At 42.1% G+C, this 24,175-nt stretch overlaps 2 protein-coding genes across 3 annotated transcripts in view; one reads left to right on the forward strand and one right to left on the reverse strand.

Annotated features, from left to right (window-relative positions):
- Positions 1 to 24,175, reverse strand: part of LOC139115846 (uncharacterized) — a 100,604-nt gene that overhangs the window by 33,896 nt on the left and 42,533 nt on the right. Inside the window, exon 1 of one of the 2 annotated variants that reach the window (XM_070678236.1) lies at positions 15,508 to 15,882. The exons of the other annotated variant lie outside the window; for it this stretch is intronic. The gene's annotated coding sequence lies outside the window, so the exon portion shown is untranslated. Of the gene's footprint in view, positions 1 to 15,507; positions 15,883 to 24,175 lie in introns of those variants that run through there. 2 annotated transcript variants of the gene reach the window in all.
- LOC139115845 (uncharacterized) lies at positions 1,039 to 22,760 on the forward strand. Its single transcript, XM_070678233.1, has 2 exons — positions 1,039 to 1,294; positions 15,056 to 22,760. Exon 2 carries the CDS (start codon positions 15,097 to 15,099, stop codon positions 18,283 to 18,285), a length of 3,189 nt encoding a protein of 1,062 aa, XP_070534334.1. The 5' UTR covers positions 1,039 to 1,294; positions 15,056 to 15,096; the 3' UTR covers positions 18,286 to 22,760.

Here is a 24,175-nt window from a genome sequence, read left to right on the forward strand (position 1 = left end):
TTTTAAATCATACACGATTTTGCTAAACTTTGCTGCTTTTTATAGGTCGCACTCCATTAAATAATAACCAATATATTCTACCGACCAACTTTATTTTCTCAAGGGATGTGACGAAAACACACTTATGTAGTTCGGCCTCGATGTTTTGAAAAAATAATAAACTTGAAAGTATATGGCGCCGACTAAAGTCATACAATTTCTATAGAATTTTATAGTTCAGACCGACTTATTGCCCGTATAATCGATATCTTCTATGTGGACAGTGTCAAAAGTACTTCTCTTTAACCACATATTTCTGACCTAGGGTCAGATATGAGTTTTTTATAATTTTGGCAAAATACTTCCCCATCGTTTGGGATTGATTTTAATACTGAACTATGACCTCCAAGGAAATTGCAGACAAAGTAGTATACTAATTAACCATAGTGTCATGCCTGGCCTCAGCGCTATCCTTCTCGATCCAAACATTTCTCGCGACCCTAAAATTGACCCTGTACAGACAAAAGCCCGACTATTTCGTTATGATACACTGGCGTGTAAATACCGCCAAACTCTGAACTGTGCCGACTGTGAGAAGCCGATGTCTATCTTATTTTGATGTTGATTTTCGAAGAAAACTTGGCCCGGAACTGAGCCAATCTCGTCGAAGCAAGGGGGAAGTTCTGTTCGGTGGCAAATCCCGCCGCTCAACAGGTTGCTCTTATTCCGTGACCGACCCGCCAACGCATGAATCTGGTGAATTTTATGACATGCATCCAATGGTCACGCGTACATTTCGAACGATATCTGCCTGATGCCCCCGTGAGAAATTTATCTCTGTCCGGCTGCAAGGACCGCCTGCTTCGCTGAGCAAATACTAGACAAATCTCCATTACAAATCAATCAAATATACTGTAAACTAAAAGTCTGGAAGCCGTGCCCCTAAAACAGAACAACTGGTGCCGGTTACTAAGTCCATGACGTCATGAATACGTTTAATTATTAAACCGCTACACCTACCTATCAAAGGGGTAACTTTAATAATGAGGCCAAAGGTGTGTTTGTCCCTGCCCAAACTTGTACATGTACCTGAAATGGCGTCGCTTACTTCGCATCTCGCCATTTTCCTTCCTGTGAAGAAGATGTGAGCGATACTCTATTCATACTGTATGTACTCAGTGTAAATGTCAGAGAAACTACAAAGTTGGAAATGTTCCTATACCGGAAGATTAAGTCGGGTGTGACTCCGAAGAAAGAGCGTGAAAAGTCGCTCAAGAAGATCATTATAGATCCGGTTATACGCTATGGCAAAACGGTGAGTACTTGACAGCCGCCATTTTGTTCTCTCATCGGTAGTAATTATCGTCTGCGCTCTAGTCAGTGGCTGGTCTTATTACCATATTGACACTCACATGTTAAAAAGCTATGAAAGCGCTACCGGCGCTAGTATAGTACAACTAGAAAAGGACTCCCTTGTCCTCAGAGACAAGTTCAAGGATAAAATGTACTCCGTATTTCATTTAGTTGCGTGGATTAAGTGGGCGGAAGAAAATCGGCAGCGTCCGGGTTTTTAGGGAGATTTAAAAAGAACTCTTAAAAGTGCCCCGGCTATTATATTGCAGAGATCACTCGCGACATCGTGTCACCAAGCCTCCTTTATAGCGATACAGCCGTGCACTTTTTGTTTAATCTGTCGTGACGCCGTGCAAAAAGAACGAAAATTTTGTGACTTCCTCTCGTCGCGTGCGCGTGCAATCTGGGCAGTTAAGTTAAACTCATATAAGTGTAGAAAATATTATCGTCAAATTCTGACCAGTGGGATTTTTGATTTCTTATTTGTATTCATGAAACGTTTTTTATTGGCTTGTCGTTTTATTATGTAATGTAAGTTGAAAGAGTAGATATGTATCTGTAATTTTCTTCAGTTAAACAGCCATGTTTGCATGGTCGACTTGTTTGAACTCTTCTTGTTTGTCTGCGTAACTATACAAGGGATCCGTTCGTGCATCACGCCACAGCACGCACAGTCTACGGGTGACGGGTATGTTCTCAGCGATTCATCAGCCGCTCTCTGTATTTATGCTCCCTGTCGCTCTGTCTGCCAGTGGGAATCTTTACAGACGATAGGAAGAAGCGGGTCAAACTCGTAGACAAGCCGCGTGTGTAGCTATCATGTGTACACACCTATATTGACAAGCTTGTGTACTCCAATGTTTATTTATCCGACGGTGCACCGTTACATCGCCAAGTCCAACAAATGACGTGATGTACCTCGGTCGGTATTAAGTTTTTTTTCAAACAGAAACGACTGAACGGCAATCTCGAAACCAAAATTGAAAAAATATTCGAACCAGGCGTCTGATTTAAATGTTAGATGTCCAGTTCCGATAACCTTTCCGACCTACAAATAAGCTCGAGGACAGGTTGCATCCAGACAACCTGTTTCAACACGCATGTGCGGCGAACGATCAAAAACAAACACCACTAGCACAAGTTCAACGGTCGAACTTCAAATGATTTGGAGCAACTTACAAGAAATCGTTGGTGGCGACTTGAAATTTGGAATATGTTACGTGAAAACATCGTGCTTAGTTTCTGTCAAGCGGCGTTCTTATAATTTGCAATGTTGGAACATCATGTGTGTCATTTCGCAAGAATCATGTCTGCGCATGCGTATTATTTTTACCCTGGTACACACCTGTCATGTTCCCCAAATGACAGCCTGGAAAGTGGGACAAGGGATTTTTACTGCGTCATAGTACAGTGAAAATATTTGAGCACAGTCCTTCCCAGTTATTTCTCATGAAACTTATACGCCGGTCTCTTACAATCTTTCATTCACGTCAATTCAAGGATGTTGTTGAATTCTGCAGACTTGACAACCATTTCACGGAAATGACGCAGAAACTTAGAAAAAACTACTCTGCGATAACACGATTGGAACTAATTTGGGATAATTGGATTTTCATATTTTGCAAATTTCTCAAAAGTGTTATGTGCCGTATAGCTGAATGTTGCAATATTACAAATTACTCATAAAAACAAGTGTGTAACTTTAAAAAGAAAAGCAGAAGAGATTACATTTGTAGATGAAATCGACATTACTTCACCATCCAATTATCCCAAATTAGTTCCAATCGCGTGTTTGATGTAAAAGGGACGATAGCTCTACCTTTTGGTTACAATTTCATCATTGTTTTCTCATGATTAGAAGCATGATCGCCCTTCTTCACACTACAAGTTCAAGTGTTGAATTGCAAAGTACCAGCTTTGCAAACACCGAGCACTGTAAACGAAACGTAACGTTATCGTTGAAAAAAAGAATTGTTATGACCTTTCACTTTTGAATAACATAGGATATTGCACGCATACATGCTGGGTATGCGGGTCGAATACCTGGTATTTTGACATTGCTTCAGGAGGACAACAAGGCGCTTTATTTCTCAAACTGAATAAAACTTTGGGGTCGAAATGAATTGAAATTACAGCCTGTTGAGCTTTAAAGAGCCACTATCTGTCACTTTTGATGATTTCGTTTTCGCGATTTTTATTTTGTGTGTCATTACCAAAGTCCTTTTCTACTCGCAAAGCATACTGAAATTCTACTTAGCATGTCAACGCAGAGTTTATAGAATGCATTTCTAGTCCGGACCAGAATTCACGTGACTTGTCAACAATAACAATGCAGTCTACAACGGCACAGGTATAGTGTAGACAAACTGGATAATGTGTATCTCATTGTGCTTTGGGAGTAGTAGATCAAGAAACTGCAGTTGGCAAATTAGACAAAGATACAGCTACTGACCCTTTAATTACTAACTTGACGTCTTTACTTGCGCCCTCAATTTCTCCACTCAATTCCCATATTAAAAAGCCGATTTCCAATAATTGCAACGTAACACACATCGTAAAGTGATCATAGTTGCAACGATTATTTACAGATTAATATTTCAAAATTCTCAATTAGTAAATCAATGAACACGCCATTTAACCTTTGGCGGGCTAAACATGTTACAAGCCGCCGATCTAAAGGCCGTGACTTCGAATCGTACCACACAGCATACATATAAAAAAGGCGCTTTGTGTTACGACATTTAGCATCTCGTCTCTCAGTCTGGGGTTCTGCAAGCACCATACCGACCGTTCGAAAAGTCAGATATTTATTTTCTTCATATGGACCGTCTTGGAGACGTTTGAATGAAAAAATATTACTAAAAGGACTGGTGCAAATTTCTTCACTGTTGCACAGGCATGACGTCAAGGTGCGTGTACATGCGCTTTTGCGATGAAAGCTGCCGGGGTCTTGTATTGCTGGTCACGTGTGGAGAACCGAAAATACAAAGGCCAAGACCGTCTGATGCCTTTGTGCCCAACATAAAAGTGAAAAATAATTCTAAACCAACGTCGTAATACTGTAAGACATTCAACACAAGATAATTTTGACAAAATTTCATCAGATCTACTGGACAGATACGGTGGAATTTGTAGTTTGATGGTTGCCGTTTGTTTGTATGACCTACAATTTATAGCCATAAATATTGTTCATATTTTCAATGTGCTGTCAGTGAAGTCTGGCCCCAGTACCTATTGCAAATAAAAAAAAAACCCTTCAACACTATGCATACTAGACATAAACCGCTTTGCAGAGCAAACCATTTAAGATAACAAAATCAATAATTAAACGAATTGCTCTGACGTATCGTTGCTGAATTGCACGGAGCAGTTACCGTATTTGGAATAACATTCATGAAACAATACAAACGGTAGCCATTAAGAGATGTTTATCGTTCGCAATGACATGTCATGCAACCTAATGGCCTACGTAATGACGAACGTTTAGAAAACGGATATCGAAGTAAAGTTTCATTTTTGTTTATTTGCGCTGTCCTTCAACTATTTAATTATATTCGACAAAGTAGTAATGATAAAAAGAAGGATAGATCACGTATTTTCGCTACATTTGAAATGGTCACCATGGAAACGATTAATGCTTGTTGATATCTGAAAGGGCAGTCGTTTCGGCTTTGGGCCACCGCTATTACCGGGGAAAACGGCAATGTTTTGCTACGATATTTTCCCGAGCATTTCCGAAAGTTAGTGTATTGTACATACATAATAAAGGCCATTTAAATAAAATTCTTTGTGTGCCATCCTTGGATTTGGGCCACCGCTATTATCGGGGAAAACGGCAGTGGTTTGTTACGACATTTTCCCAAGCTTTTCCGAAAGTTGTAGTGCATTGTCGAATGTTTAACTTATTTACACAGTAGGAAAACACGACCGCGAGCGACCTATAGACAACATTGGCCAAAAAATTAGCGATCTTTCGAAGTCCGACTCAGAGCAAGGCTGACCGTGGCGCGGGTAATTCGATAAGTTATTCTCGACCCGTAAAATGATGTCTGTGGGCTAATCTGAGCAAAGATGCCGATAATTCATTCTAGCTATTTAAAAAAAATGTATAGAACGATTTTGCCTGGTGGAAAATAGTGAATCAGGTAGCTAAATAGAGCAGATAAAACGGCCGGGCGGAAGAAAATGCAGACATACAATTATTTTGATCCACATCCATTTATATGATGATAGGGTGAAATGTGCACTGGGTAAATCATTTTAAATCATTAGGCGTTAGCGTTTATCAGTTGCGATTTATTTACTCTTGTCTTCTAAAAGACAATTTTTATTCGGTTTTTACCGGTGGCACACATTTGTTTGAGATTTTATTCAATCGTCAATGGTTTAAACATAATCACGGCATGGGATCTTGAACCGCCACGGCTCTAACTCTGAAAGCTCCAAGTGCTATTATTGCGGTACGGAGATCAATGACCGGTTATACGAAAGTCTCTGTGTAGAAGAAGCGACTCCGTGAGATATAGTTTCCTGCGACAACAACAAAACACACGACACTTGTACTCATTTCATTACTTTGGGGAGCATTGTCGAAATGTCAGCACATCAGCGAAGCAACAAGCGGATAATGTAGAATATGCAATTGCAAAGATATTGAAATCTGACCATTAGAACAAGACACGTGAGCCTGGAGCATGCAGCCTATCTCGTTTGCCTTTCATCTATAACCAGTCGCCAACCGGAATACATTATCAACTAAAATACAATATGCTCCATGCAGTTGTGTTTCATACGATCACGTAATTTGATCTTGTTCGGTGCTATTAGTGTTGATTTACAGAAACTATTTGCCAGCTTGATACTGCATTGCGATAACAATAGCTCTAATCTCCCTATCTCGGTTCCCTACTACATATACTTATCTGTCGCCTACTATCTGTCTGCTCATATCATTTATCTTGATTTCAACTTCAAAATTTGTATCGATGATGCTTAAATCATGTGCAGTCACAGTCCCTCGGTGGGTGGGTGGGGGATATTATTCATTGCAACTCTTCCTGCACGCAGTGGCATATATCGATGTATTGACATCACTGTCTGAGGGAGATATTCTCAGTCTTCAACTCTGGCTTCAATGCGCATGCGATGTACGGACTGTGTACCAAAGGAATAAAAGCGACCTTCGTGCATAGCACGCAAGTTGGAATATCAACTCTCTCTCTCTCTCTCTCTCTCTCTCTCTCTCTCTCTCTCTCTCTCTCTCTCTCTCTCTCTCTCTCAGCGCCATGATTCGGGGCCAATAATACGACAAACCTACTCACGTTTCTCCTTGCCTGCGCATTTCAGCGAGCAGTACGCCCAACATGGTTTTATCGAGCGTGCAAGTTGTAAATTTGACGAGCGAGTGCTTGGAGAATTTATGGCTGTGTTTTCGAGCACGTTGCAGATAAATTCTACTGCTGTCGCAGCGCCCACCTTTGGATCACAGTACACGGTCGTGAGATATAATCAAGTGTGTTGTGAGACGGGAAAAATGGTCGATGTCGTGTCATTTGCCGTTTTTTACGTGCGCCAACACAAATCGCTGAATTGAGTCAGCTGTCCGCGAGCTGATAATGAATCTACTGGTTGGTGTTTGAAGTTGTCCGTGTTCTTGAATCTGCTAACAGTGCTAACACGCCGTCACTCAACTCGCTTCTAGACGCTTCAACCACCCTCTTTCTTTGACAAGAACGATGAATCCTCGTTCTATTCTAGAGAACACATTACATCTGTTCATCGCGCTCAAACTTTGTCGTTCACGTACCGAGTTATTGACGCTGTTTTATCTGCACTGACATAGGTGATACCTGCTCAACTGACCAGTGTTTGTATTTTCTCTGTCTGTCTGTTTGCCGTCTGCCTGCCCGCATGCCCAACTCAAGTTTCTATCAACATAGCCGTAGATCGCTGTCACGTGGTTTGCAGGCATTTTGTTTCAGTCTGCTGGTCTGTTAATGGCCAGTATATCAGAAAGTTTGCCTAGCTTGTTGATACCTCCCCACCATGCAGGCCTCTGCTTTCCTGCAGTCACACACTGTGAATGTATCTACTAGTTTGCATGTCTCGCTGTCTCTGTCTCTCCGTCAAGTATTCCTGCATCGTCCGCTCGCACGGCTCGTTAGCCAGACAGGAGTCTTCCGATTTCGGGAAGCATCCAGCTGCCCGTAGCGGAGACCTTGGCAAGCGAAGATGGTATTCCTGTGGCTTCCATGGGATCGCAAACATGCCCAGAAAAGCAGGTTTAAGCGTCACTACCAAGACATTATCAGGTCAATATGTGTAAACTTTAATGAGTCGGCCGAACGTAATCATTTGTATCGACAATCAAATCGATTTAAATTGGCATAGTACTTAATTTATGCTGTTGGAATTCAACTCCATCAACATACATCACTAGTCACTCATTAAAGTATAATTCAGTGATGATTCGATTATGTATAATTAATGATTTAAAATAAAGAAAAATAATCATGAATGGCAACTGTACCTTGAACCACCATTTCCCTACTCTATGGCAACCTGTACACTATATGGCGATGACACAGCTATGTGGTCACGTGATTTTGCAAGGCTCACAGGCCGCAACTAATGTTATACTCAGATTATCCAGCATGTTTCCTACGGAATGAGAGGGGGTGGGTGTTGTTACATTCCTTCTGTGTCCCGCCATGTGTAACCATCATACCACCTGACATATTGGTTCAGGGCAAAAGGAAGCACGCGAACTTAAATGGACCAATACCTTGGTGACGTTCTGGAATTTTATGGAAATGGCATGTATATTAAACGATGATGGTGATTTACACATCATCGATATCACCAATATCATGATCACCATCATTATCATCATCATCATCATCATCATCATCATCATCATCATCATCATCATCACCATCATCATCATCATCATCATCATCATCATCATCATCATCATCATCATCATCATCATCATCATCATCACCATCATCATCACCATCATCATCATCATCACCATCATCATCATCATCATCATCATCATCATCATCACCACCATCATCATCATCATCATCATCATCATCATCATCATCATCATCATCATCATCATCATCACCACCATCATCATTATCACCATCATCATCATCATCATCATCGTCATCATCATCATCATCATCATCGTCACCGTTTACCAGCAAATGAGGTCAAGAAAACACATCAAAATGTTAAATATTAACGATAAACATTTGCAACTTGTATATATGTAAGTGTAATGTGCACCCAAATAAAACCTCGGAATCTCCCTGAGTGGAGACCTGCATACGGCCTCGCTAAGATTGACAAAAGAAAGAAAGGGCTCCACGATCGAGTTTTGCCCCGGCACATACAAACTCTCCACAACATCAAATATGTTGCTAGGCGACCAGCTTGAAACCACTTTACCACAGCAAATCGACGAGCAATAAGCAGGTATTAAATTCTGGACGGCGAATATCAAAGCGAACTCATTTCAGTCAAGCAATCTAAGAAAACATCATCACGTTAAGTTTAAAAACGCATCAGTATCAAATATCCTAGCGTTTTCTGATTACTTCTGCCACAGTCCCTCCACAAAAGAGAGACCGTGCTTCTGCAGAGCTATTAGTAAGAACTAGGTTTAAATGGGCGTCGCCCTTCGTAATCGGTAAACTCGTTTGTCGTGAAGATCAAACAAACCCCGGAAGAGGGCAAATGCACTTTTGGTTCGACTTGAAGTGTAATTTGTTATTGGGATACAGATGTGTTGTTGATCAAAAAAAACCGGGACACGTAAATCGGGTCACCACTCAACATTTGCATTGTGTTATTTGATTTTCGGCATAGAAGATATGGCTGCCACCACGAGATCAGTCCGTACACAGACCTAAAGCTAAGACTATGAAATACGTATACCTGACTAGCTACCTACCTAGCTACCTAGCTACCTACCTACATACATACATACACACATACATACATACATACATACATACATACATACATACATACATACATACATACATACATACATACATACATACATACATACATACATACATACATACATACATACATACATACATACATACATTTACAAAGACTAACTTACATGTATAAATGTCTGTAGGTATGCGTACGTACATCCGAACGTACCTACGTATAGACATAATTATGTATGTATGTATGTATGTATGTATGTATGTATGTATGTATGTATGTATGTATGTATGTATGTATGTATGTATGTATGTATGTATGTGTGTGTGTATGTGTGTGTGTAGGTAGGTAGGTAGGTAGGTAGGTATCTATGTATGTATGTATGTATGTATGTATGTATGTATGTATGTATGTATGTATGTATGTATGTATGTATGTATCTATAGACGGCATATGTAAAGACAAGCGGAAAGAATGTTCAAGTGAAATGCATAGTACCGGGGGATATGTGCGATAATAGGTGTTGTGTAATGATAAGACCGCGCATTTCCGCGTTTCTTTGAGTTTTAAAAGTCTCCGAGGCAAAAGCTTTTTACCAAATTACCACGAACTCGCCGAGTAGAATTAGATCAAAGTGCCCGGTTGCATTGGCAACCCATTGTACGATAGCGGCACAGTTTTACTCACAACTATTAATAATTCTATTCCATCTAAATGTCCAAGATTTTAAACGTAGTTTACAGTAACTGGTCTCGCTTATTGTATGTAGCACTCTCCAAACCAGCTCCAAAACTAGGTTTAGGAAAATTGTATGTCTCTAGGTGAGGTTGTGATATTAGATAACCGTCATACATACATACAGTCAAAGGAATGACAAACAGAAAGGACCGTGCTGGCAGTTTGACAAGGACACCGCGGCAAACGCTTAGAAATACCTAGACAGGTGACAGTACAACATTCATAAAAGGAGTCTCGCACACAAGGGAAATGCCGCGCATCAGACACAGAAATCAGTACATTAATAGAAGCCTCAGTGGGCAGACAAAGAGAATGATTGATGGTCTCATCAAAATTAATAGTTGGAATGAAACAAGTCGGAGTTCAGGAAATGGCTCAATCGGTGTTGATGACCGTGATGCAGAGGTGTACATTTAAGTGGAACAATGAATTATACCTGTGCGTTTTCATTATCGCTGAACGAAAGTTACTGTTATATGACATTTTTACGACTTTAACAGCACTTCACTCGCTGCACTTCTGCTGGGTACATAAATAGATATTGCCAGTATTTTTTACGACGGAGTCATATCGTGGATTCAATTTCATTAATTTTCCAACACAAAACTGCACTGACTGATTTCCCAAGTTACTCGCAACGATTTTAAGACTCTGAATATACGAGAGAGCTGACGCGAGAGAACGTCGAGGGAGCGGCTGGGGAGGGGGACTTCATCGCGTGCGCGTCGAAATTCATATGAGAGAGGGACGACGTGTTGTTGTTGCTTGGCAACGGCAGCTGCAGTGAGCTTCTGACTGTGGCTCACGGAATGGGCTACAAACATAATTTTTCCCTAAGTGCCAAAGATGTTGAGCGCATTTACGTTATTAGTTCTGCTTCAACTTGGTTTGTATTTATATTTAACAGACTGTATGACTTTACGACTTCCCTGTGTCTCGCTGTCGTACTCAAGTACACACGCATTTATGTTCGAAATAGTCCTCGCTTTTCGTTTGTTTAAAACGACAACATAAATGACAACAGATTGTATGCGCAAGCGCAGTCCTGACAAAAATGTTGAATATACTGATCGTCGGTTTCCTTTCACTCTAACATTGACCAACCTTGAACTGAGTCACCTGGTTTGACCTTTTGTACTTTCTGCCCACACGTATACGTGCGTTACATTAATTCAATGAGCGGCGCTCAGATTTGGCCTGAATGTCATAATTGCGATATTGTTCCGAATTTCTAACTAAGCTGTCCCTCAGGGAAAACGCTACGAATTCAATTTACATTTCGAAGATTTCCTTGTTTTGCTTCCCACTCACTGTGATATTTCAAGGACCTGTTTGAAAAAATAATGTTATCCACAGTAATCATTGCTATTGATATCATGTGATTAATATTGATTGACTTGGCCCCGGGCGCACATGACTAGTATCCCCGCTGCCCTTTGGCAGAAAAATCTGATTACCTCGCCAAGTCTACAAAAGGTCGTAACAAAATCTGCTAAAGTATCAGTATCAATCATACAAAACGGATGATTGATGAAACTTTTTTACAAGGATCCCAAATTTTGCAGTGTGTTATCATAGGCTCAGCCAAAAAAAGGTAAACATTGTGTTACTTATGATACTGCGCCCTCAAGTCAAAACAAATAGATATTTGTTTATCGCGTACAATACTGGATGAATGGCCGATGTTATACGCTCTGATTTGAGGTCGTTTCCCTTATGTCTATTGTGTCTTAGTAGCTTGTACGTGCGAATAATTTATTTTTCTCAAGCACTGCTCAAGCAATGCTCTATTTTGTAAAGCGCTGTGATGGTTTGAAAATTATCGAGCAATATAAAATGGGATTAGTCAAAAAGAATTTCTCGTTAAAAAAATTTTCAGACAAAATGAACTGTATTTTTTTTCTGTATTTCCCTTGTATCCTCCCCGACTAAGAAACGGATTTATTTGAAACGGCTGCTGACGGCCATCAACCCAGGACACACAGCTGACGCTGATCGGAGAGCAATAATTCTACCTTCGCGCACCGATGAACTCATATCCCCGGCTGCGTTGCCGGGTCGCCCGTATATCAAATTTAATAAAGACGTCGAACTCGCTGGCGACATCTCGGAGGGGTCGAAGTAATGATAGCCAGGGCAGGTAATCCGTGGACTGGTATTTGTATTACACAGGCTGCCATGGTTGACGAATCGATGGCAATAAAACAAAGCCTCGCTGCTGTATTAATCAGAGAGGCATGTGAGTTTTGCTCGTCCAAATGGCCTTGGTTACGTTCTTCGTGGGGTCAAATCAGGTCATGAAATTCAAATGAATTCTATTTACTATTCCTGAAACGTAACCTGAAAGGTTGCCCAACGGTCGACGCATAACTTCATGCTGTTCCGCATCGCTAGATAGAAATACCAATGTCCAATTCTTTAATTATATTTGTATCATGGCCCTTAATTATCATGTCTCTTTAAAAGTTGGACATCTAATCAATAAACTGCGATTTTTAAAAGAAACTAATATCAAATGAAAGTCGGGAGATAGTGTGTAATGTCAAATTGTGAAATGCGAAAAAAATATTTGACAGGCTTAGCAGATTTTGAGTTTAATAGAACGGGACAGCTTTGTCACGATAATTATTTGTAAAGTCGCATAATGTGTATTTGTGAGCGTGATGCTCAATAGCAATAACGGTTTCGATCTGAAATGTTTGTTGTTCAAAAAATCTAACAACCCTTATTTTGCTATCGATTCTGTCGGTAGGAAAGCGTAATTTTCTCGACGGATTTTCGCATTTCCAAACTTTGCGTTTTGGGTCTGACGTAAAACGCAACGAGTTTCGGTGGCGACGTTCGTGTTTTGGTTTCCATGATCCCTTGGTTATAGGTACGAGTTACGAACGGACATCAGTGTGGAAATTTTCTTTTTAATTTAGTGGCATTATTTGATAGCATAATTTAGTGTTGTAGTCTATTTGATATCCTCACCACAACAATGAGAGAGAGAGAGAGAGAGAGAGAGAGAGAGAGAGAGAGAGAGAGTTCTCTCCATATAGACAAGATAATAAACAATGGCAACCGATAAACGTCTTTTCCCGGACTCTCGAAGCGCCCTCTACAGAAAAACACTGCCAATACTGTTTTGGATAAATGTTTGGCACAGAAAGTGTTGCGCACGGCTAACCTCTGCAAAAAACTAATTTAAAGTTCTTGATATTGAGCAATCATATCACCACCGGAAGAGCAGATTTTCCCACAACTTGACACATAAATCTTGTATTAAATGGACACAGCTGTGGTCTCTAAAAGATGTGTCTCTATCGATCGATTTATCTTATGCTCCTTTCTATTCGATGTTACCGATAATTAAATTTTATTAATCATGATGATTCATTAAAAAACAAAGCTATTCAACAGGTTACGGGTACAAAATATATCAGGACATTTATCAAGTTGATATTGGACGGAAATGTATCAAAATTTACAAACAATCGAGTTGAGATGTGATCGAAAGCGATGGCGAAAACATTTTCCCCTGCCGACGATGCTTCTCATACATACATGCATTCATATTTCTCTCTGACCTTGAGAACCTAGACTGTTAGACGAGGAAAACCGAAGGTAATCATCGGCAAGGCCATATCCCTCGGGGGCATTCTCAGATAAATTGCATTACAGCGTCTTATCAGTAAATATTCCTCAAATCGCCGCTGATTTGATGGATTTTCTAGCCTTGAAATGATGAAGTTAGCCAGCAAGGCGTGAATCGGCCAGCGGTGTAGAAATTGACAAATGTCGATCGTGTCGGTTTCTGTAGGGAAGTGACCGATTGACATTTTGATATATGAAGTTCTGTGTCTGTGCGTCTATATTTCATCGTCATAATTCAACATGTTATAATTGATACCGTAGGGAGTAGACTTTTAAAAAATGTGTCTTTGGCATTGTATGTATGTATGTATGTATGTATGTATGTATGTATGTATGTATGTATGTATGTATCTATGTATCTATCTATGTATCTATGTATCTATGTATCTATCAATCGATCTATCTATGTATCTATCAATCGATCTATCTACGTATCTATCTATCTATCTATCGATCTTTCTATATATCTATGTACGTCTATATATCTATACATAAATTAAAGTCATCCAAAATTTTATTATACTCTGTGTCATGGCAAATTAGCCCTCGAAGAAAATTTATATACTCAGTATCCCCCCCCCCCGTCTCATATGGTGAAGTGTACGGTGTCAAACGATTATTTTCAAACTGACAAATCAGTGATCGCCTCTCTCGACTGCAATGTCTTATGTATCTTTTGTACTAGTGTCGAAATAAAGTCTGTAAGTGTTTGAACAGGGAGCGTGTCAGTGATTTGCACATTAATCAAGTTTAGAGTCAGGGATCGATTAACGTAACTGACATCGACGTGTACATGAAGTTAGAGGTAACGGAGCCCCGGAGACTGAGCATGGATATCGAGTCGATACTCTTCGGAGAAAATAATAAACACAGTAAAAAAAATGTACATCTCGTGCTTGAAAAGTTGGAGGATGCGATCGGAATATTTGTGTTTCTGGTCTATTATTGCCCGTTCCGATATTGCAAGTCTTGAATTTCTGATCATAGACACAGTCACAAGGAGTAATTTATTGATCTGTCACGGATGATTCTCAACACTGATACCGCACAAAAACAACAAAGCTAACGCACTCCTATCACATACATCACGGCAGTCGTTCAAGTCATCGACCGACCGATAAAAGTCAACTAGGCTATTGATGAACGGACTTTTCGATCTATGTAACGTTTTGCTTTCACTCTTCGCTCACTTAGTCACATCGATCGATCAACATGAATAAGCGTAAAGACCTTGACGACAATTCAAATTATCCTGATGTGTAAAGTTATCAAGATCGCTTGTTAGCACTAGAATGTTTAGGCTACTTTTATTGGCATTTTAAATTCATTTTACTATTATTTATATGTGTTTCTTTATTATTATGTCATTCTGCAGGACAAAGTCGATTCGGAAAAGTCGTACCCGCCGATGAAACCATGGCTGACTCCTCCGAACATGACATCGACGCCGATCAAGGCGGCGAAGCGGACGGCGCCGCCTCCCCTGGACACTGGCAACAACAAACGGGAGCGCAGGACACGGGGGTGGCACGGAACGTCGAGGGGCAGACGTTCCCGAGGAGCGAGTCACAACGAGAGCTGGAGAGGAACAGAAGAAATTCGAGAAAGTCCTCGAGCAGCAGCAACAGTACCCTGGATAGGATGCGACGCGGCAGTAGCCGCGCTGCCGTGGAATTCACCAGCGGGGATGACTCAATTGATTTTCGTCTCGACGACTTTGACAGCGGCAACCGGGGAAACAACGCCACCCTGCCCGGGTTTAAGAACAGAGGGCCGGGCGAGGGTTACCGCTCGTTGAGAAGGACCCAAAAATATGAAGATACTCACCAGACACGATACAGTTTTGCGGTTGAGGTCAAGGGAAGGCCGTTGTCTGGCGCTAGTGACGGCGACAGCATGGACACCGACGACTTGAGCAGTGTAAGCGAAACGCTCAGCACGATATCGTCCGTTGACTGTATCAATTTTGTCGATTCCGTGTCCAACGCGAGCACCGATGTTACAGAAGACGACGGTACGTCGTTCTCGTCCCAGTCGGACACCTCGTCTGTGCCCAGCACTTGCACGCGTGCCTCAACATTGACCGCTCACAGCCTGCAGGATGTCGACTCTGGTAACAGCAGCAAGACTAACTCGATGGTTTACGACCGCTTCGCTCCGCTGAGTGATGCGTACATCGACGACGAGCTGCTACAGCAAGATGAGCAGTGTGTCCCCATGGAAACGGACGACTGCGTGATGACGTCACCGATCTTCGATGATCATCGCCTTTCTTCGAACAGCAGATTGCCGGATGACGCCGACATCAGCGAGATAAGTGGAGGTTACCGAACGAATTCTGATGATGGGGTCGTCGACCCGTACGACCTGGCAAAGCTGAAGTACGCAAGAGTGGTGTCACTGGCCGAGACGGGCTACGCAAGCGACGACGACGTTCTCAACACAGATTCCTCGGGCGAAAGTATCCGAGAGGAGCCGTCGGCAATCGGAAGAGATGATAGTGCGATCGGATTAAGTGCAACTGAAAACTTCCTTGAAGAAAGTGCCGAGGAAGATCGGTTGACGTCATCATCAGACAGCGGCTGGACGACCCCTGACCGAATCAATCGATTAGCTGCAAGTCATGCTTATCGGCCTCCAACAACAAGTGCTGATGATGCAAAGCAGTACGGCGACCGCTCGGGCTCCACCGCCGTCATAAACAATCTCCACGGGCCCAAACTTGAAAAACACGACTCTACAGCCGGTGACGCAACCGTGACGTCACGCGGTGCGACCACAGACGAAAACTCCGTCGTTAAATACAGGAAGAGGGGGAGGAGCGGCAGCAGAGATGAGACCGACTTGTCGCTAGGCTACAAACGCGGCACTAAGAGACACAGCCTAGTCACCATAACAACGAGACCAAAGTCGGACTACTTTGCCGAGTATGCAGACCTTACCACAGGCAACGTTCAAGGAACGCCCGACCGATTAGGAACGGGCAGCGTCGATTGCATTGGCCGGGAAAACAGCCTTCTTGGGTTTGATAACAACGGCGTTCTTCGCAGATCCAAATTCGGCAAAAGGGAAAGCACTTGTACCGTTCGTCGGTCGTCCTGCTACTCCACACTGTCCCGAAACAGCGTCTTTCAACAGGCGAACGATGACGAGTACACGAAAGTCACTTACAGGACACCAACCCACAGTCGCCAACCCGACCTGAGAGTGCGCGTTGAGGACCACCTGTTCCGAGTTCATTCAGTCCTGATGAAGGAGAGAAGTGGATATTTTAGGGGTATTCTCTCCAGCGACTGGGCGGAAAGTTTTCACATTCGCCAGGGGCAGGCCGTTGAGTTTATGTCCGCTCCACCAACGGTCGAAGCCTTCCGTATTTTGATGGATTTCCTCTACTTCGGGAAGATGGAAGTTACCCCCGAACAGACTGAGGAACTTCTCGCTGCAGCCGACTTCCTGCAAATAGTTCTGCCTGGAGACGTTATCAGCAAACAGTTGAACATCTTCAACTGGGAGTCGAAACAGAGGCTTTGCAGCAAGTACAACTGCAAGAATGTCCACCGCACGATCCACCACTTCGTCGCCGATCATTTCCGACACCTGGGGCATAGCTTCGGCTACCGTACCAAGGGAAAGAGTACAAAAGAATCGGTGGCAAGGAAGTGCGGCCAACTCGGGGAGTTCACGAGGCCGGCGCTGTCGTTGGTTTACCTCAGCCGACTGCACCACGGTTCCGAGTGCGAGCACAGCCTCTGCTGTTACGACAGCAAGACCAAGCGATGGTTCGAGATGGAGAAGTTCCCTCGAGTGCTTCCGATTTCCGCGAATCGCAGGTGGTTCGCGCACGCGCACAACTTGTACGTGAGCCTGCAGGACGAAGATCACATGTACGGCGACGGTTCAGGGGTCATCCTCGAATACAATGCCAAGTCCGCTGTGTGGGACGGCGAAATACCGATAGTCCCGACTTCGAATTCCATCAACGGCATCACAGCGACGTCCGGACCCGATGGTCGACTGTACATCTTGGAAAGCAAGTGTCCTCCGCGAACGAAGATCGCCACTGTTCGGCAAGCCACAAGCAGCACAGAGATTGCCGACACAATTTGGCTATATGTGTTCGAAAAGGGCGCCAAACTGCGACAGAGGTGGGACCGCTTCGCCGTCACGTTGAAAACGAACGAAATCGATGGTCCGGGGCAGCTCTACTTCTACGACGTGTGCCACTGCAGCGGCCAAATCTACTTCCTGTACACCAAAGCCAAGTGTCCATGTATCTATCTGGGGAGTTTGGTGGAACTGAAGACTCCGTACGGTACTGATTGGTCCGCTACCGAGGAGCTGGTCATCGGTGGTCCGTACATGCACGTAGGACAGTCTATCAGACGCCTGTTGACCGATGGAAAGGATTTGTATGTTGTAGTGACCAGCAACAAGTGCATCCTGATCAAGCGCCACCATCGACAAAATAAACCCTCGAAGAGATTGCGCGCTTCGATAACAAGCATAACCTTTACAAGTACGTCTCACACGACCAAAAACGAGCCACGGATGTTGCCATGGTTGCTAACAGAATCTACATCTACAACTTCCCAGAGAGCAAAATGATCTGCTGTTATAACCTGGGCGCGAAAAAGTGGTCGTGCGTGCGCATGCCTCCCCGCGTGCTCTCGCATCCGTACGACACGATCCAGTTACTGGCGCTCGATATTCCTCGGGACTTTGCAAAAGTTGCACGGCCGATACTAACATAGGACAGCTCTTACACTCACAAACCTCGGGGTTGAAGAAAACCAGCAAAACCGCTCAAACGCGCAAAATTGAAATATTTCTTCAGTGCTCTTGAACAGTTGTTAAGTTGATGTATAGTGTGACTGTCAACGACAGGACATCGGTCGCTCGTACTGTTATGGCTACTGTGTAAGCCAGACAAACCATCAATGATACTATAAGGATGTAGAAATCTGAAATATTCTGATTGGTCAACACAAACGGACACTGCAAGACCCGAATAGTGATGTAAACTCGACCTGTTCGTAAAAGCAGGACAATGCCGTACCCGGACACTTGTGAAAATCACTTACTCCCGAGCAACTTTCAACATTTTGCTTGTAACATAGTTTACCCGCTTCGCAGACGTCAGAGAGGCAATATGTGTGCGATTTCAAAGCCCGCAAAATAGAACTTTCCTCGATAACTTCATATGGAAACGTAAAAGTCAAATAAGAAAACATAAAAATTTACACTACCGAGAAATGAACGGGGTCTTATGATCAGTCTGTATATTACTTATTGAAACACTTTGCTTTCATTTTTAAACATTATTTTGGTTTTTCATCTTCAAGACATGTGAAACGTCATTTTTTTTTCTCCTGTGGACATTTCGTGACGAAGAAAACACTAACCAGATCAAATTGTCTCGAGTGATTGCCTCTCTTATCTGTGTGTTGAAATCTACAGTATCATAGCCAAAGAGAACGGCAAACCGCTTAAAAGACCAGAAAATGAACTCTGAAAAGCCGATATACGACATCAGCAAAGTGACCTACTGCTCCGATATGCTTGGTGTTCAATAATTATTGTTTTTTGACGTAGCGCTGGTCATAGGAATCAGCGTGCGTATATATTTTTTCCTTCTAACTCGGGCTCATTCTGGTAGCCGGATGGGGTCACAAAGTGAAACTTTGCCTTGAAGACTGACTACGGGGATGACAATTTAAACACACATGATTACTCATGATTGTGAAGACGGACGATTTCCCCCAGTATAATCCTTACTCGCTCGAGTATCTGTATACTAGATGTCCCATTATGCTTTCGCAATTCCCTCTTCCCGGCAACACTTGATTACCCAGATGCATTGTGAGCGCCATACAGACGCCGAGCACAGACAACCAATCTAACTGATCCATTGCGCCTTGTTGATTTCCCCCAGAAATCGAAATACACCACGTATTAAGTAGCTGTCCTCACATCCGAGAAATGGTAAGAAAAGTTGTGATTCTAATTTCATGAATGTAAAACTAATTTTTTTTTATGGTTCAGGGAGAACGACTCTTTGGCAAATTTTGTGTCTGGAAGAGCAAGTTTTTCTGTATTTCAACTTCATTTTTATCTCATGTGATTTGACTTTGCCCTAAAAGCGTGACAATGCCCTAGGCGAAAAGCCCCAATTGGTTACCGGTGTGGAGAAAAAAAAACTCAATAGCAACGACAATTGCCCACTAGGTATCAAACAGATGATCTTATCGACCGCGTGCCTTCGCTCAAATTATCAATCACACACAATTCTTGTTTTCGACAATCGTGAATCGACACGCTCTCTTGGAAAGAAATCCACCGTGCCTTGCCAATAATGACCGTGCAGGGGCATCGCCATGGAAACAAATGATTCCTGCGGAAATTACCGCTCTCCCTCCGTCATCTGTGGCTCTAAACGATCTAGCGAGGAGATACAGTTCCAAGGTCTCTAGCGATACAGAGCGGATCTTTTTTGCTCTGGTTTGCTTCTGACGTACATTCGCGAGATCGATTTCAACCGTGGTTCGTCTGAAGACGGGATTTTCTGCGTGATGAAATGGCTTGTTGGAATGTTTGTTGGCGATCTATCTGCTGTCGGCTGTTATGACAACTCGCGTCATCCTGATTACAAAGCAACAATGTAACATATTCGGAACACGAAAGCATCGTATCCCATTGCGCACTGCAGCCTATGTCGGACCACCTTGGCGGCCCGCCAGGATTTTTGTTAACATCATTGTAATATAATTCATATTCTTAAGGGCATCAAATAGTTAACATAGTACTATATTACTTGTCTATTACTTCCCAGAAATCTGTTCCTATGGGGATAAGTTCAAGGGTACTGGCAAATTTCCATTTCGTTTTGAAGAACTCGCAATTTGCTCGGCATTCAATTATCAAATTGAGAAGCCGGCTGTTCCCATTGGACTTACAACGACTGACTGATCGACACAGCCGGAGATCGATGTTCAGTGCTTGTCTTCAGCAGACAGATTTTTTTATACGCGTGTATTCTAAACCAGATTAGCCAGACCGATGTCGAACATGCAGGCTGTTTGAAGACGCGTTCCTTTGTGTGACGTCCGTCTGATAATTGTTGTGACGGCCACGTTTATTAAATAGAACTGCAAGCAGGGGCAATTAAACACAGTTCATCGGCGTCGACCAAAGAGCAAATTATCTACCGAGGAAAATTTGATAAATCATAGTTATCTAGGCTTGGCTGCGTATCACAAATCATGGGTCGCTAATGCAACGCACCGCAAGCAGATACAACATAGAGTATATTAACAGAGACATAGACGCTCAACGGATTTTGTGATATCAACGCACAATGAAACAATGCGCCCTTATTTTCTTCCTGTGATAATCGATTATTCTTAATTATTGTGAATATTTGAATTGTATAAAAATTATAGACATAAATGTAAGCCAAAATAGTGGAACCCAAGATCAAAATGTTGGTGTTTGGAAGGCGCCTAAAATGATGGCCTTTGAATATTTTTGCATACAATGTCATCTGTAGAGGGCGCTACATAATTCACGCTGACCTTCCCGTTGGCCTTATAAACCTTTAGCTTGAAAACAAAATTTACGCCTGTCAAACCTATTTCAGTTGAGTATACCATAATTTCATTAAAAATTAAATTTATTATCAGGAATTTTTTTTGCCTTTCAAAAGCAACATTCAATGAACGCTCACGCCTGTTACTCTTACTCTGTCTATGTGTGAATAAGCCAAAATTAATCCTATCGTGGCTTTAATAGGATATTTCATTTGGATTTCATTTTCACTCTTTCATTTCGTTCAGATTGCATACCTGATGGGCGTGGAATGTTTTCTAGTCGAACTAGGCATCGAGAACCATTGAGTATTGTTATCTTTCAGTTACCTTTTCAAAAGCAGTTAGGGGGCTTTGAAAATACATACTTTCTCGTCAGCTCGAGAGCGTAGCAGTAACAGTGTTACACGACAGTAACTGAAACTTTTAATGATTTTGTTGAAACTATTTTTGTTGTTTTTAATGTCGATTACGGTTTGTTGTTCTTCTCCCCAGAGCGCGTCGAGGTGCACTGTATTCAGGGTGCCGACATACATGTACATATGTATTGACTGCGTAAGATGTTCTTGTTGACAAGTGCATTTTAGTCCGGCCTAAAATTAAAATGTAAACTTGAACAGTGCGTTGTCTTGACAAGCTGAATAGTGGGTCTTTCGACATGCTTTTGGCGGTAGAGCAAGAATTTGCAGTTAAAGGTATACAGTCACCTGTAATCTAAATATGCCCATATATGGTCAAAGGGGCGTTCCTTGGTATTCAAAATGCCCATGTGAGGGCGCTGTTTTTAAAAAGCGGCCACCCGCTTAAAATCTGTGATTGGTTAGATTTTCTCTTTCCATGGTAGCTGTGGCAAAATTGGAACAGGTGACAGTATACCTTTAAACAGGGAACAAAAATCATCGAAACTTGCAGAAACAGTCCCTTTAAATTATAACACAAACAATTGTGTTCCGTGCAAGTGTGTTATTTACTTACAATGATGTCGCTATTTTATATTGGAAAGAGTTTATAGCTATATATGCCACTTTGACTTTGAGTATGGACTTCAGTTTGCCTTGCGTGCTGTAGTGATCTTTCGATCAGTTTAGCGACAAGCTTGAAGAAAATAACTACACTAACAATCGATATAGTTCACAATACTTATTGAAAGAAACCATCACTTTTGCCCCCCTCGGGGCAAGCCTCATGTTAGATTAAAATACAATTCTGTAATTTATAATTTTTTTCACGGGAAATGTTACTTTTGGATAGCTTGATCAATATGGTGTACTTTGTTGTTTATCTTCAGCGTTGTCATTGTATCTCATCCCATTTCTATAGGCGCTTTGTCTACTCTACGTCAGATTCTTGAAGTGACAGAAAGAGTTCATAATTTTACATATACTTGCATTTATAGGTCGGTCATTTTATTGAGTTCGATTTTTCTGTTACTTGTAAGCTCTTTCACGTCTGCTAATAAAACACTTTCAAAATGCAAAACACAAAGTGTTTGTTGAAGGTGAGAGAGACAGTCTTGTTAATAATGCATTTTAAATCGCCAAACGTTAAGTTTGTGGAGAGAGAGAGAGAGAGAGAGAGAGAGAGAGAGAGAGAGAGAGAGAGAGCGTCTTGTTAATAAAGCATTTTAAAATCGCCAAACGTTAATTTTTTTAAATATGAGAGAGACACCAGGGGGAGAGAGAGAGAGAGAGAGAGAGAGAGAGAGAGAGAGAGAGAGAGAGAGAGAGAGAGAGAGAGAGAGAGAGAGAGAGAGAGAGAGAGAGAGAGAGAGAAATGAATATCATTTAGGTTTGACACGGTCAGGATTTTGCGACACAGTATGGCGAAGTCTGAATATTGACTGCAAACGGTCGCGCTCAAAGCAATTCGTTGGATGCCTAGAACACACTGAAGACGAAATGAATAAGGCATAAAGGGAATGGCTGTTTGCTCATGATAAAACAGGCTTCGGTTTAACAGTTTCACTGAATGAGGAATGATGCAAGTTTTACCATTGAAAGGCAGACAGAGAAACTGATCGCCTAAGATTGCAGACAGACTAAGATGTAGCTACATGCAGACTGAAAGGGACGAGAAGAGAGCTAACGTAACGTTAAAACATGCATTGACAAATCCCGACAGCGGTGAATCTTCGTGAGATATTAATCACGAGAAAACATCAGCGCATTATTTAACACTTTTACGCATGTCTATCGAGGAATACACACTCTCTGTCTTTTGTGATGAGCGAGCTGAGAATAAAGGATGTGCGATAGACACGAGGAGATAAGTATGGCCTACGCCCAAAACTTGCATGATGAACCACTACAATGCTGAAGATCCCCAAGCAAAGTCGAGAGATTGTAAATCCTTTGTGGTTGTAATCACCGCTCCCGGGAGATCTTCATCCGGCAAAATTGTATTCGAAGCGATGAATAGTGTGGGGTTTATTTTTAGCACGTAGATTTGATGCGGAAGAAAGCAGTTGCTCCGTTTCATGGGATGATTATAGCGAGCGCCGACGACCAATTAGCGGCCATTATTTGCCGGCGTGGATGGCAAGGACGAATCCACTTTAAGGAGACCACACGGACGAGTTTCTTCAAAGAAAAAGGTTTGTTGGCCTGTTTGCAAATATATACAGGTACACATAATACCAAACTGTCGACTGTCGTGCCTTCTGTGCTTACAAAACACCCACGTAACATCTGTGACAAGTGTAATGGAATGTGCTTTACCCTACAAAGGGTGAGTGCCAAAAGGCACGTGCATAGATACATACATGTATAGATACATAGATAGTTACATATGTACACACATACATACATACATACATACATACATACATACATACATACATACATACATACATACATACATACATACATTCATTCAACATTGTATCTTTCACCATATTTTATTTCGTAGTAGAC

This window comes from Ptychodera flava, chromosome 17, assembly GCF_041260155.1.
Source record: "Ptychodera flava strain L36383 chromosome 17, AS_Pfla_20210202, whole genome shotgun sequence".
NCBI lineage: Eukaryota > Metazoa > Hemichordata > Enteropneusta > Ptychoderidae > Ptychodera > Ptychodera flava.

Coding starts and splice junctions, on each gene's coding strand:
- LOC139115845 (XM_070678233.1), top strand. CDS start 15,097: ATGGCTGACTCCTCCGAACATGACATCGACGCCGATCAAGGCGGCGAA.